This window comes from Episyrphus balteatus, chromosome 3 (genome assembly GCF_945859705.1).
Source record: "Episyrphus balteatus chromosome 3, idEpiBalt1.1, whole genome shotgun sequence".
Lineage (NCBI taxonomy): Eukaryota > Metazoa > Arthropoda > Insecta > Diptera > Syrphidae > Episyrphus > Episyrphus balteatus.
This window is the reverse complement of record NC_079136.1, coordinates 76,244,015-76,259,045: the sequence shown is the minus strand read 5'-3', so window position 1 is coordinate 76,259,045 and position 15,031 is coordinate 76,244,015. Positions and strand designations below refer to the sequence as shown.

The 15,031-nt window shown below is 30.7% G+C and overlaps 1 protein-coding gene across 13 annotated transcripts in view; it reads left to right on the top strand.

Annotated features, from left to right (window-relative positions):
* The window catches only part of LOC129916489 (RNA-binding protein Musashi homolog Rbp6), an 80,949-nt gene that overhangs the window by 54,130 nt on the left and 11,788 nt on the right, over nucleotides 1-15,031 (top strand). For all 13 annotated transcript variants that reach the window (XR_008772469.1, XR_008772464.1, XR_008772465.1 and 10 more), the window contains 2 exons: nucleotides 5,408-5,852; nucleotides 10,861-11,537. Coding sequence is in view for 3 of the 13 variants with exons in the window: in XM_055996482.1 (XP_055852457.1) it covers nucleotides 5,408-5,852; nucleotides 10,861-11,537 (1,122 nt within the window). In the remaining 10 variants the exon portion in view is untranslated. The remainder of the gene's footprint in view (nucleotides 1-5,407; nucleotides 5,853-10,860; nucleotides 11,538-15,031) is intronic.

Sequence of the window (15,031 nt, the reverse complement as noted above, 5' to 3'; positions counted from 1 at the left end):
ACTTGGGTTTCACTAACCTCAACAAGAAAATTATTGTTGTCATTCTGTGAAGGGAGCGGAACTGCACCATCGCAAACTGTAAGATCTTCCTCAGCGAAGTCCTTCTAAACTTCAAAAAAATTAATTTGAACTATGATCATTACCAGAGCCCTCTAGTATTTCAAACTAGACTTTCCCTTCTTGCTCGTGGTTAAATGAAATTTATCATTTCTTCCTTTTTTTCCAATTTGGATATAATTTTCAAGGGGAAATAAGTTTCGTCAAACTTACCATCATGTGCAGTAAAAATTTTTCGAGTTTCCATTCGGACCATATCCAACGAACGCACGACTCCAATTTCTTTCCCTGTTGACTCGGAACAAGGTCCTTTTGCAACCAAAAACACGGAGCATTATCAGCTATGTATGTTGCAGTCAGCGCAGGTCCGCTCATTGGGTATTCATATCTGTAAACCAAAACTTGTTTCGAGACCTTGATCTGAAAATATCTGCTTCCGAATGTAAGAATGTAAGAAAATTAAAAAAAAAATCGATTGTGCATAATTCAGCAACCAGACCTGCAAGAAACTTTTGGTTTTCAGTTATGAATAAAGCTTAAAGATGCCTTTCTTTTGATGTATCACTCGATCGAATCGGAGGACTTTTTTTGAAATTCATTATTTTTAGGCAAGGGGTTAACCTTGATTTTTTCTCGAAAATCTTTAAAAAATGGATTTGTAATTTTTTTAACTAAATTTATACGCCTGCTCATTGTGAACTCATATCTGTAAACCAAAACTTGTTTCGAGACCTTGATCCGAAAATATCTGCTTCCGAGAAAGAGAATGTAAAAAAAATTAAATTTTTCAATTGCAAATAATTCAACAAGAAACTTTTGGTTTTTAGTTATTAATAAAGCACAAAGTGACCTTTCTTTTGATGACTCGATCGAATCGGAGGACTTTTTTGAAAATGCATTATTTTTAGGCAAGGGGTTAACCTTGATTTTTTCTCGAAAATCACTAAAAAATAAATTTGTAATTTTTTTACTTAAATTTATAGGTCTGCTCATTGGGTATTCATATCTGTAAACTTGAAAATGGATTATTTTTAGGCAAGGGGTTAACCTTGATTTTTTCTCGAAAATCTTTAAAAAATAGATTTGTAATTTTTTACCTAAATTTATACGCCTGCTCATTGTGAACTCATATCTGTAAACCAAAACTTGTTTCGGGACCTTGATCTGAAAATATCTGCTTCCGAGAGTAAGAATGTAAAAAAAAATAAAATTTTTCAATTGCAAATAATTCAGCAAGAAACTTTTGGTTTTTAGTTACGAATTAAGCACAAAGTGACCTTTCTTTTAATATATCACTAGATTTATTTCGTTTCCCTTCAGCTCCATTTCCATAAAAAAATTACATAGCACAACGAAATCTTGTAAGAAAAATTTCGTTTTGAGCCTAGTAGGGTAGAGTTGCCTATTTTCGGCCGTCTCCAGTTTCCGGCCACCTTTCGGAAAATCGTTATAACTACGGATTTCGTAGGGTTTATTCCAAAATCTTGCTCTTATGCTGTTCTCTTATATGTTAGAACAGCATACGATTGAAAATTTGGAATAAACCCTTTTGAAATCACTAGTTATAACGATTTTCCGAAAGGTGGCCGGTAACTGGAGACGGCCGCAAATAGGCAACTCTAGCCTACGCAGCTGCGTCAAAACGAAATATATATAATTTTTTAAACTTTTTTTTTATCAAATTTTGATTTGAAATCGATTATTTCAAAAACTATTGATTGAAATTACTTGATTTATAGTGGAGTAACTAAAGCTCAAAAATTGGCAATATTAGGGAACCCGGCCGAACAGCTTAGATTTTGATGATCTTTTTTTTCAAACGTCGGTAATTAAAAATACTTTAAAGTCTATAGTTTAAAAATTGCCGGTGTTGCCGTTTTGATTTTTTAAATTTAATTGAAGATTTTTGTGAACAAAAACAAATTTTTTTCAAAAATTTTTCTTAAATTTCATAAATTAATTGATGCCAAAAGATTGTCTAGGAAACTCAAGGAAAAAAAATATATGGGCGTGAGGGACAATCTTCCATAGTTCAAGCGATAGATGCAATTTTCTTATTAATTGACTTCAAACACAAAAAAAAAATATTTTAACACAATGGCAACACCTACAATATTCAAATAAACATTTTTTAAAAGCTAGAAGCTTAGTCACATATGTAAAATTAAAATTCAGTTAATTGAATGAACGGCTTTTGAAAGAATGGTAATTGAACTCAGATTTTTGAAAAAAAAAATTATTGAAAAAATTTTAACATGTCGTTTTTTAAACTTGGTCGTAATATAAAATGCATTTATTTTCAATTTTTTTTGGCCGCATTTATTATGATTTCAAATTATAAAAGAAAATGTCAATATGTATTACGGTTTATGAAAAAAATTAAAAAGTATTTCATTTTCAAAGAACTTTTTTTAATAAAAGTTTTGAAAAAAATGTAACTTATTTTTTTTTTAAAGTTCAACATCTAAACATTAAATTATTTTTTATTCATTTAATAACCCTTACTGTTGAAAGTTAAATAGCAAACATTTAAAGTTCCTATTTACCACAGTCTTTGAGAAAATTAATTATTTCAATGCAAACATTCAGTTTTAATAAAAAAAAACCATTGAAATTGAAGTAATTTTTCATTTTTTTTTTTTTCAAAAGTGTGATATATTTTACCTTTTTAGGCTTCGAAATTCAACTGATAATATTTATGGCCAAAAATTTTTTTTAAATAAATTCATATTTTATTAGAAAAAGTTTGGAAAAAAGTCATTTTAAATTTTTCTAATAACATTTTTTTTTTTAATTCTGAGTTTGAGGACCATTTTTTCAAAAAGTCTTGATTAAATTTAGTGGATTTAAATTTAAGAGATATGAATGAGCTTCTGGCTTTTTAAAAATGTATTTTAAAATATTGTAGGTGTTGCCGTTGTTTTCAAAATATTTTTTTTGTGTTTGAGGTCAGAATGTTAGAAAATTGCATTTATCGCTTAAACGATGGAAGATTGTCCCTTACTGCCTTTTATATATTTTCCTTAAATTACCTAGAGAATCTTTTGCTATCATTTGTTTTATGAAATTTAAGCAAAAAAAATGGTTTAGTTAAAAAAAAAATTAATTTTAATTTTAAAAATCAAAACGGCAACACCGGCAATTTTTAATCTATAGACTTTAAAGTATTTTTAATTACCTACGTTTGAAAAAAAAAATCGTCAAAATCAGAGCTGTTCGGCCGGGTTCCCTAATAAATTGCTTTAGATACTCTACTATTAAAAACTAAAATAAAGTGTGAAATAGTGGCTTTTGAAAAAATATCATTCATAACTGTAGCTATTGCCCTCAGAAAATTGCCTCTGCCTCCTAAACGGGTGGAGATAGACCCCCCCTGCCATAGTAAAAAAATGCTAGTACATATATGACTCCTCTACAAGAATCCGTAACTAATTTTCATCGCCTTAATTAACGTACTTTCCCCTTTAAAATATTTTTGCTTGAATTATTACATAAAAAAGCTTTAATATTCTAAGCAACTTTAATCATACGATCCAATCGTGCATTTTGTTACGATTTTATTCCTGTTGGAGGTGGTAGTCCATTGGAGGTGGTAGTCTACTAATCGTAGATGTTTTGGTTAATCTAGTACTATCATCTACTCATGCTCTTCTTTCCGTTTCGTTGAAAGTGCGTTCCATTGAAAATATCGCTAGTAAACTACTAGTAGTACTTTGCTACCTCCCAAAGGAATAGGGCTTTAATACATTTTTCGTATGTCCCGGGTTTCACTTCCAGAAATATGGTCACCGTAAGTATTATACATACTCGTATCGGATGACTTTCGACGGCACTGTAATTCACACCCAATTCTCACACACACAATCTAAAATTTACCACGATCTGCGAACACTAGAATTTTTATTTGAGAACTACACACATTTTGGTAGTTATTTTTGTTTACAACACAGATATTAAAGTGTATGGATATGGTATGGTACTGTCTCTGTCACTATCACTTTTCGGGGGTTCACATTCACACAGTTCACACTACACAATATGTTTGTCAAGCATGTTTGATGAATTTCACATTGTTTTTTTGTTGTTGTTGTTGTTGTTTTGGTTTGACAGAAATTTTAAAAACTCGATCGTATCCAAAATCGATATTCACATCAAACATGTTTGAAAGCAAAAAATGTATAATGTGAAGAGAACCCCTACTTTTATAAAACTGGTTCATAAATAAAAAAAAAAAAACAACAACAAAAAATGATCCCATTACGTCGTCGTTCATCGGCTTTCGGCTCATGGCAATGCGCAGATGTTGTTTAATTTTTCGTCTTTCTTTGTAAACACACAGTGGTTTTTTGTTTAAGCATAATCTTTGTGTGTGTATGCATTACTGATTTATGTATTGTATTAAAGTTAGGGTTGTTAAAAATGTGCACTCCAAAGGATTCACAGTTAAAAATATATGTGTGTGTGTCTTTTTTACAACAAAACAATAAAACATGTTTGCTTTGTATTATTTTTTGCTACATCTCAAACTCGAACTGAGTTTTGAAACTGAATTTAAAAGAAAATAACAGCTACTTGAAATATATTGCAAATGTATGAGTGTTTATATCGCATACACAAAATTTATCAGTCTGTTTGACAACACTTAATGACGTCATATAGTAGTAACTTTGCTGGTATTTTGTTGTTGTTGTTATTTTTTTTTTGTTGGTTTCTTGAAAGACTTATCTTCTCTTGTTCTCTTTCTTCCACACAACCGAATAACCGAAATACCGATACGTTTTTACAATACCCATACAATACAACAGTTAACTACGAAACAAAAAATAATAATCCAGCAGTGTGCTCATGGTCCTTCTGCAAAATGAAAGGAAATAACCTCAGTTCTTAGTTAAAATTCAACCCTAACTTAACGCATTTTTGTCCTTTCCATTTACTAATCATAACTGTTTCAGTGAAGAAGAAAACACATGGATTACTTAATTTTGATTTAAATTATATTTTTATTTTATAAAGAAACAAATGAAACAAGATACGTGCGCGCGACAACAAATCAATTGACTTTCTTATTTATATTAGCAACCAAATATGCCCTTTGCCAAGGCAACGTTATTTTATTGTTCTAATTACAATTATTATTTTGCAATCGATTTGATGAAATAGACAAGAAGAAATACATACATTTTTTGGTTAAATAAAATAAAAATCATTTGAAAAGTGCCTCATTTTTTATTTGCTTATTAATTATTTTAATTAATAAAACATATTTTATAAAAAAACTGAAAAACAAATCTATAAATATGTTGCAACATCATATAAAGGACGAATCTTCGTTTTTTTATTCTACCCACAGTAATCCGATCGAAAATTCTGGATTAATTGATCAACATAGTCGCGATTTACATAGTGCTTTAGTGGCGACAATAAATAATAGTGTAGCAGTGAATGGGGCTATTACCCCAGCTGCTGTAACTACTAATTCACCGTTACAAAATAAAAATGTCAGCTGCTTGGTCCAGCAGCAGACACAACAACAACAACAACAATCTCAACAGCAATTACAACAACAACAACAACAGCAAATAAATGCTTTAAATGGGACCATAAATTTAAACAACTCTGCGAAATCAACATCGTCAGGCAGATCAACACCAAACAATTGTAGTACAGATCCAGCACCTGGTAAACTTTTTGTCGGTGGTCTCAGCTGGCAAACATCTTCGGAGAAATTGAAGGAATATTTTAATATGTTTGGAACAGTCACAGATGTTTTGATAATGAAGGACCCGGTTACGCAGGTAAGAAAAGAATACATATATATATAAAACTTGAAATAATTCTAGGTATGCCTATGTTTTTTTTTTTTACGGGGATTAACAATTGGATGAATACAATGGGAGCAAAATATAACTAGCTGTAGTTTGTAGTACTGTACAATAGAGTATCCTGTCATTTTATGAAGAATTTTGTTTTTGCTTCTATGACAAAATGACAAAATTTGCGTATCAAAGAGTAGCTTCTAAATTTGGTCTTTGAATGTACAATACAGCTATGAACAAAGAAATAGGACACTTGATTTTTCTGACAAAAATTGAATTTATTTGGAACCTATGAACTTGGGTATGATAATTTTTATTTCAGGATATAAATTAGCTTATGAGGATTCATAAAATAGGTATACAGGATGTCCCGGAATGAGATAAGAAGATTTTGGGGGATGATTCTTGGGTATATATTCTAAGAAAAAAATGCTTCTACAGTAACTCTCTATCTGCAAAGTTGATACCCTTTAGCGATGATTTAAGAAAACGCTTACTTTGGTATGCCTTTACTAATGTTAATGTTAATAACTCCGTTAATACTTTTGGTAAAAACTTCATTAATGTCTTGATTTTTAAAATTCAAGACATTAATGAAGTTTTTATTTTTATACTTTTGGTAAAAACTTCATTAATGTCTTGATTTTTAAAAATCAAGACATTAATGAAGTTTTTATCAAAAGTATTAACAGAGTTATTAACATTAACAAGAGAAAAGGCATACCAAAGTAAGCGTTTTCTTAAATCATAGCTTAAGGGTATCAACTTTATAGATATAGGGCCTTACCAATAATCAAATTTAAAGCTCACTTAAATATTTAACTGAATTCTCCATTTTTCACCCTACTAAAAACCAACTTGATAGTGGGATTAAAGGCTAACGCTCGGTTAAATTTTATAGTCGAGTTTTCCAACAACAAAATTTAACCGAGCGTTAGCCTCTAACCTCACTATAAAATTGGTTTTTGGTAGGGTGAAAAATGTAGAATTCAGTTAACCCTTTCGGTCCTAGCGTTACTCTCATGTAACATTTTTTTAAAAATTCGTAAAAAATATTAAATTAAACAATTTTTTAGGTTACGATGGCTTAATTGAAAGATAATAATGCCTAGTTACTGGATTATTACAAAAAGTTAGTCAAATATCATACTTTTAATTTTTTTTTACTGAGAAAGGGACTGAAATTCACATTTTTTTTTTTTTGCAAAAAATTTTTTTTTTTATATATGGTCATAATTTTTAAAAAAGGATATAAAAAATGTTAATGCAGAAAGTGTTTTGTTTTTTTTGCTTAGAAGAAGTAGCATACATTATAGTTTCATAAAAAGTTATTTTCTCAGTTCTCCGACTTTTTTTGGTGGTCATAGGCAGTGCATTTTACTTAAATGTAACATGAGAAAAACACATTAGTTTTGCTATTTATTATTTTGGAAAATAACTTTTTGCTATTCATAATTCTTAGTTGTGATGTAAAACATTTTTTAATATTGATTTTCATAGCTTGGGTTCGAAAGGGTTAAATATTTAAGTGAGCTTTAAATTTGATTATTGGTAAGGCCCAGAGAGTTACTGTAGAAACATTTTTTTCTTAGAATATACCTACCCAAGAATCATCCCCCAAAATCTTCTAATCTCATTCCGGGATGATTTCAACTTTCAAAATTACAATTTGTAAAGATTTCCTTTTTTCTTGAGTAAAAAAAAAATCATTTCCAAGTAAAAATTCATACATTTCCATAAATTCAGGGGTCGAATTACAGCATATGTTCGTTAACGTGTGGTCGCTATGTGTCCCTATCTACTAAGTAAATAGAGACAGAAATAGTCAAAACGTTAACTTATCATCGTAATCGTGTGCCGTGATTCGACCCCAGTATTGCCAAGTTAGTATGTGCTTTGTTAGCTGACCTCGAGTTGCTTGGCACCTCTTTGGTACACTTTCAACTAACGTCTGGCATCTACTTTATGGAGTAGGATGGCACGCTTCTTTGATTCCAGCCCAAATATCGTTTGAATTTTGCTTCCCCAATCCTTAGGGGCCAGTTATAGCTATCATTGAAATGCATTATTGAAATTTTTCATTTGCATAAGTTAGAGAAGCAAAGAAAAAAGGGTTATAAGGGGTATCAGCAAAATTTTACTGAGGGAAACAACAACAAAAGTTGGCGGCAACTGAGCAAAAAGTTGAGAATTCTTCAACTTGCGCTATAAGCTACAGCCACAGCTACAACATTGTATTCAGGGGGTTAGGGCGAAGGGGAAATGTTATACATCGGGTTCAATACATTTAGGTTTTTTTTTTCATTTTCATCACTCTTAAAAGCTCTTATTCAAAATTACATGATGTTTTTTTTTTATAACATTGAGTTTTTCTTGCTTTCCCGTCTATACAACTCAGCATCATTAAGTGTCCTTCTTTGACACTTTCTTCGCCAAATAATCGTGCAAGATAAATTTTGATCGCTCTATCAACACGTGTGGAAATTTTCATGGGGAACCTTTCCCAATTTATTTTCAGAATTAAAAATTTTATTTACGCGAAAAATTCAGCTAATTTTAGCGAATTCTATTTGAGAAAGATTTTTCCTTCACAGTGAAGATCGATAATAATACTTATTTTTGTCCGCAGTTTAATAACATGCCTACCCTTTTTTTTCAATACACTTTGGAAACTTTTGCGAAAATAAATTCTATTTAGGAGTCTATTTATTCGCAAGAAATCTCAAATGATGCATATTGGCGAGAAGATACTGAGGATGTACCTATTTACTTTTTATTTTAGAGTTAACTTTCTGGCCTCTACCAGCGGTTTTATAAATACCCCATTTTTACCCTTAAGAGACTAGCAGATCCTAAAAAGATGAATTCAAATTAAAAAGTAAGATCAAATTTAGAAGTTACTAATGTTTAATAAGCAACTTTTGATGCCACTTTTGATAAAATAGAAGCAAAAACAAAAAATCTTCATAAAATGATAGGACACCCTACTCTTCAAATTTTGAACAAGGGAAAGCACGATAGAAGCGTAATAAATAAGTAGGTATATCCTGTAGTTGAGAATTTTAATATTAGAAGTCTGCATGAATCCATTCACTTTTTTGTCTTCCCAAACGGGTACACTTTTTCAGTGGTTTTAATTCCAAATAAATTCCAATGATATTGACTCACTCCAGGAAAATCAAACACTGAACAGCATTCGATCTTCTTTATCGAAACGAATATTCTATTAGATTTTACTTTTTAGAATTTGTCCTTGGATAAGGAATAAGGAAAAAATACACAGAGTGCAACGAATGAATAGGGATTTTTTTTTTCAAATATATGTAGATAGTTAATAGGTAGGTATGCGTAAGCAAGTATTCCTATTTCCTAGTGTAACTTGATCTAAACCAGTTTGAGTTTTGTGTCAAAAAAAATGTGCGAATTGTAAAGATGGGTCCACACCAGGTTGATCAAGACGTTTAACATATCTTGACTATACGTTTCAAATGGACATAATGAATTGTTAAACCTTTCCAAACTGGGTCAATGTGTAGGCTCAGATATGTCCTTAATGCATCACAAAAAATTGAGTCTTTATTTTCCGGTCTTTTTGTGAATTCTGAAGTAACTTACACATAAAACCAATAATTGGAGTTTTCTCAGTGCAATTTAACTATCATAAATATTGATTAATGAATAAAGAACTCACAAGATATGCTACCTACATTAAAAAAAAAAAAAAAAAAAAAAAAAAAAACAGTTTAAATGTGATGTATTATTACTTTGAGAAACAAAGATTCTAGCGAAGAATAAAAACATGAATAGCGACAAAGAACTGCAAAAAAAACCAGTTCCTGTGACTAAAGGACAATAAAACACGTAAAAACCAGGTGTGATTGGTAATTTTACGACAGTCACAATTTCTTGGTATTTTTAGATGAAAAAACAAATAGTTTGTATGTCCATAATCTTGGGATAACCATTTGCAATTAAAGCTTGCCGTAACTCTAGCCATTAGAACTTGGTGGTAGGATAAAAACCTAGGGACAAGGATAAAAAAATACAGGTCGTTTCAAATCAAAAGTCCCATGGAAAATTGAGCAAAAAATAAAAAAATCTCATTTGCTCACTATAAGTAAGCATTTATGACGCAGCTGAACATTTTCTAAAATTACGATAAAATAATAAAGAACAGTAGTTCTTGATATCGTTTTTTTAATTAATTGATCCGTCATCTGTGAGATTCGCTGGGTTAACCTCAGAAAGCGGAGAAAAGTCTCTCCCGTATGCATAGTTTCATATCCGCGGGCAATACAAAAAAGCGTACAATTATTTGATTATTTATCAGGATAAATAAGGGATACGTTTACCGAAGATATTGTTAAAGGACTGGGTGAAGATGCATCACAAATATCCAGTTTATATGATAATAATTCATAACATAAAATTCTATTTCGTTCTTTTCATTTGTATAATTGAGCAGTAAATATCTTCTTATTATTTTTCAATTATTTTTGAGTCATTACCAAAGAAATCATTAGTAAAAAAAATCAGATTTGTCGTTTGTTTATTGTTTTCTCTAGCATTTCATTCATTCAAACAAGTGTGATTTGTTGTTATTTTTGATTTGATTCGTCGTAATGAGCCAATAAAATTGATATTTTTGTTTATTTGTTCTCAACTTTCTTGGAAGGGAGAAAATAAACTCAGAGTCAAAACAGCATTTTTTTGTACCCGAAATCGATAGTCGCTGGTTTGTTCTGCTATGTACTGAGGGTATTATATGGGTATGGAAAAATACTGCATTAAGTATTTGGTACATTTTTAGTTAGCACACATTCAATACAATAATTGACAATCTAAAATCATCTTTAAAATTATTAAGACATATAAGACAAAACTATAACCATAATAATAATAGTAATAATATTAAAATATCAAATAATAGAGTTATGTATATGTCTGTAACTAACTTATTTTTTCTATATAACTTTTAATTTTGCAGAGAAGTCGCGGTTTCGGGTTTATAACATTTAAAGAACCAAACAGCGTTGACAAAGTTCTTAAGGTGCCAATTCACACACTCGATGGCAAAAAAATCGATCCAAAGCATGCTACTCCAAAAAATCGACCAAGACAAGCGAACAAGACTAAGAAAATATTTGTCGGTGGTGTTTCACAAGAAACATCCGCAGATGAAGTAAAAGCATATTTCGGTCAATTCGGCAATGTCGAGGAAACAGTTATGCTAATGGACCAACAGACAAAACGCCATCGAGGATTTGGATTTGTCACATTCGAAAATGAGGATGTCGTTGATCGTGTTTGCGAAATTCACTTTCATACAATCAAAAATAAGAAAGTTGAATGCAAGAAAGCTCAGCCAAAAGAAGCAGTTACACCTGCAGCACAATTGCTACAGAAACGTTTGATGTTTGGTACATTAGGCGTTCGATTACCAACTAACCCAGGACAGCTAGTTGGGGGACCAGGGGCTACTCAAACTGTTGCTGCAGTTAACCCATTAGCGTTGTTACAGTCGCAACAAGCAGCTCAAGCACATGCCGCGCAAGCCGCCATGATGCATAATCCTTTTTCCGTACAAAATACAGCTGCAGCTGTTAACTCAGGATATGGAAAACTGTTGGCAACCTACCCGCAAACAACACTTCATAGTTTAAGGTAAGTCTATTCTAAATAAAATAAAGTATGTACATATGTTTGTATTTGTTTCGTCTTCTATGGTCGCTAAAACGATCTTTTATAAACTACAATTAACAAGCACTTTTTCCCCCACAACAGTAAAATAGTTAAAATAATCTGATCGGATCGTAATTTATAGTTTTTTTTGCAATAGGCCACTGGTAGATGGTTGAAGAAAGTTTATAAAACCTGCTTATTAAGTTTAAATTTCAACTGCATCTAACTGACTAACTAACTTCAGTTAGTTATATTTATTTGTATTATATTTAATTCTTTTATCTTATTTATACTAGCTTGTTTTAGATTTTCCTTAAATGTTTTCTTTTATATTTTATTTATGTTATATAGTTTTCAATTTATTGGGAGGGTCGGTGATTCAACCTATTATTGATTTTTATAAACTTAATTTATCTTTAATGGAAATTGGATATGTTAAATATTATTATGTATACAACATAAATTTAATAATCTTAAATTAACTGGTAAACTTATTTTAGAGTGTGTGTCAAGATTAAACTGACGTTTCTCAACTCCAGTCATCTAACTATCTTCTTGAAGATTTAAGAGTTCTACATAACTTATCTCGGAATCGGGTCGAACAACTCGGATTTTTAGTTATTTTTTATCGTCCGGAATTAAAAATGATGCCATTTTTTAAAATTAAAATTAAGAATTATGTAAAAAAAAAATCAAAAATTTTGTAAATTTGTTTTTCAAAAAAAAAAAACTTATATGAGCAGTTTTCATCTGAGTTACAAAAAAAGTGGAGCACGTTTGGAGGGAGTTTAGTAAAAATGATCGAGTTTTGCTAGGTATCTTTAAATGTTACAACTTTCGGTGAAAAAAAGTATAAAGATCCAATGCCTATAGTCTAATAGCCAACTTCAAATTTTTGGAGTAGATTTGAATTTGTTGCTTTATAGGTATGCGTATTGTTTACAGATTCGGATGAGTGACAAGTTTTTTTTCGCGGCATTCTTAGGTTTCGAGGATGAAAACATTTATATTACAATATATCCAATTTTATTTACATTTTTAATATGCGGACTTATTCCCTGTTATTATTCCGAAGTCTATCAAACAAAGTAATTCGACCAATAAAACTCAAAATTAGCCTTTCAATTCCAAAATGTTAACAATAGCCACGTTATACAACATGTATTTAGATAAATTAAATACGTAAAATAAAAATAACGTATGCTCTTCTTTTCTATCGTGATCAATTTTATATAAATAAATAACTTTAAAGGTTCATGACCAAAAACGTCTAAAAAAAGTTAAGAGTAAGAAACCGTGCACGTTTTATTGAAATTGTTGAATCCGTTTCCGCAAGTATCGTCGGTCTCATGAGAAAACCTCGTAATTCCTTTTGAATGCCATTCTTTAGAAAATATGTCAGCGGAGCAACCCAGAAAATTTGGGGTCATTCCGAAAACTCTAAATAGACTTAAATTCAAATTTTGCACAGCGCGTTTCTTCCCAACTACTCTGTTGTTTGTTTACTCTTTCGTCTCTCCTGTAAAATTTTGATTTTGGGAGTTACGAGGTTTTCTCATGAGACCGACGATATCTTATCTTATAACTTTAAACGAGATAAAATTGTTTATATATATATATATATATATATATATATATAAAATTGGGATCTCGGAAACGGCTCTAACGATTTCGATGAAATTTTCAGAGTTTGTTCATCTCAGCGAGTAAAAAATTTTGGAAGTATTTTTGGAAAAATCCGCCCACTGCCACGCCCACTTTTTTAACATATAAGTTTTTTCGGGAACGGCTCTAACGATTTCGATGAAATTTTCAGGGTTTGTTTATCTAAGCGAGTCAAAAGTTTTGGAAGTTTTTTTTTTGAAAAATCCGCCCACTGCCACACCCACTTTTTTAAAATATAAGTTTTTTCGGAAACGGCTCTAACGATATTGATGAAATTGTCAGGGTTTGTATATCTAAGTGAGTCAAAAGTTTGGAAAGTATTTTTTGAAAAATCCGCCCACTGCCACGCCCACTTTTTTAACATGGAATTTTTTTGGTAACAACTAAGGATTTCGATGAAATTTCGAGGGTTTGGTCTCCTAGCCGAATAAAATGTTTTGGAAGTACTTTTAGAAATATCCGCCCGCAGCTACGCTTATTTTTCTCACATATAAGTTTTTTGGGTAATTGCTTTAAAGATTTCGATGAAATTTTGAGAGTTTTTTCCTCTAGGCAAATACAACATTTTGGAAGTATTTTCTCTTACATTAGCTTTTTTTCGCGGAGACAGATTCAACAATTTCAATAAAATTTTGAAAGATGATTCCATTTTTTATGCATTGTTCTTTTTCTTTTTGTCACAATAACTAAACAAAATTTTTTAGATCATGACTTTTTTGATCATGTATTGAAACTTTTAAGTAATTTGTTAATTTGGTATCACATACTATCTTTGTTTAACGTTTTTCTTTTGTTTTAATGCAACTATTGTTAACGTATAAAAATAAAATAACTCACAATAAGCAACACCATTGATCTAATGTCAATCTTATAATACATATATACCTAAGTAAAAAAAATAAAGAAGTAAAGCATCCACTGATACAAAATAAAACAGAGACAGGGATAAAAAATAGTATTTCTTCATACTAAGCTTTGCCGACAAGGCTAAACTTGAAAAAAATATTAACTTTATGTACACCATCCACTGACCCGTAAATTAAAATTTGAACAAAAAGGGATCTCATTGCTGTAGGCATTTTCGATAATGCAGATTCCTGTAACCCTTCTATTTATTGCTGATCGTCGTATGTATTCAAACGTAAATAAACTGGATTATAAAGTGGGAATGTGGTGTTTTGTAACCCGCGAAAAAACTGGTCATTGCTAACTCAAACCCACTCCAAAAAATTGCTGTTTACATTTGACTTTTTTTACTGAAAGTTATAACATTTAAAGATACCGAGCAAAGCTCGGTCACCCAGGTACTGTATATTAAAGTAGTACTTCCAAAATTTTGTATTCGCCTAAAAGAAAAATTAATCGAAATCTTTACCGTCGTTGCCGAAAAAAAATAATAATTGAGAAAAGTGATCGGTTTTTTTTAAAGTACTTCTAAATTTACATATAAAACAGATTAATTTGATAATGCCATTTCTGCTCTTTAGCGGCGAGTTTTGTAGATATTTTTTTTTTTTTACACTATCAGTTCATAGCCGAAGAGCGCTTATAGCAAGCACCGTCTTTCGACCATTTGCCAACACAAAACTGTGTTATCCGGCTCATCACTTAGTGCAGTGTTAGTAGTTAGTAAGCAAATAATAACTACAAAAAACGTACACTAAGAAAAAAACATTGAATTCAATATTAAATGAAACAAACATTAAAGAAATACAAACAAAATAATTACTTGAGCCACAAAAAGACATACAAATAAACACAAACATTTATGAGCGTGGTACACTGGTTTTTAAGACAGTTTTTAATCTATT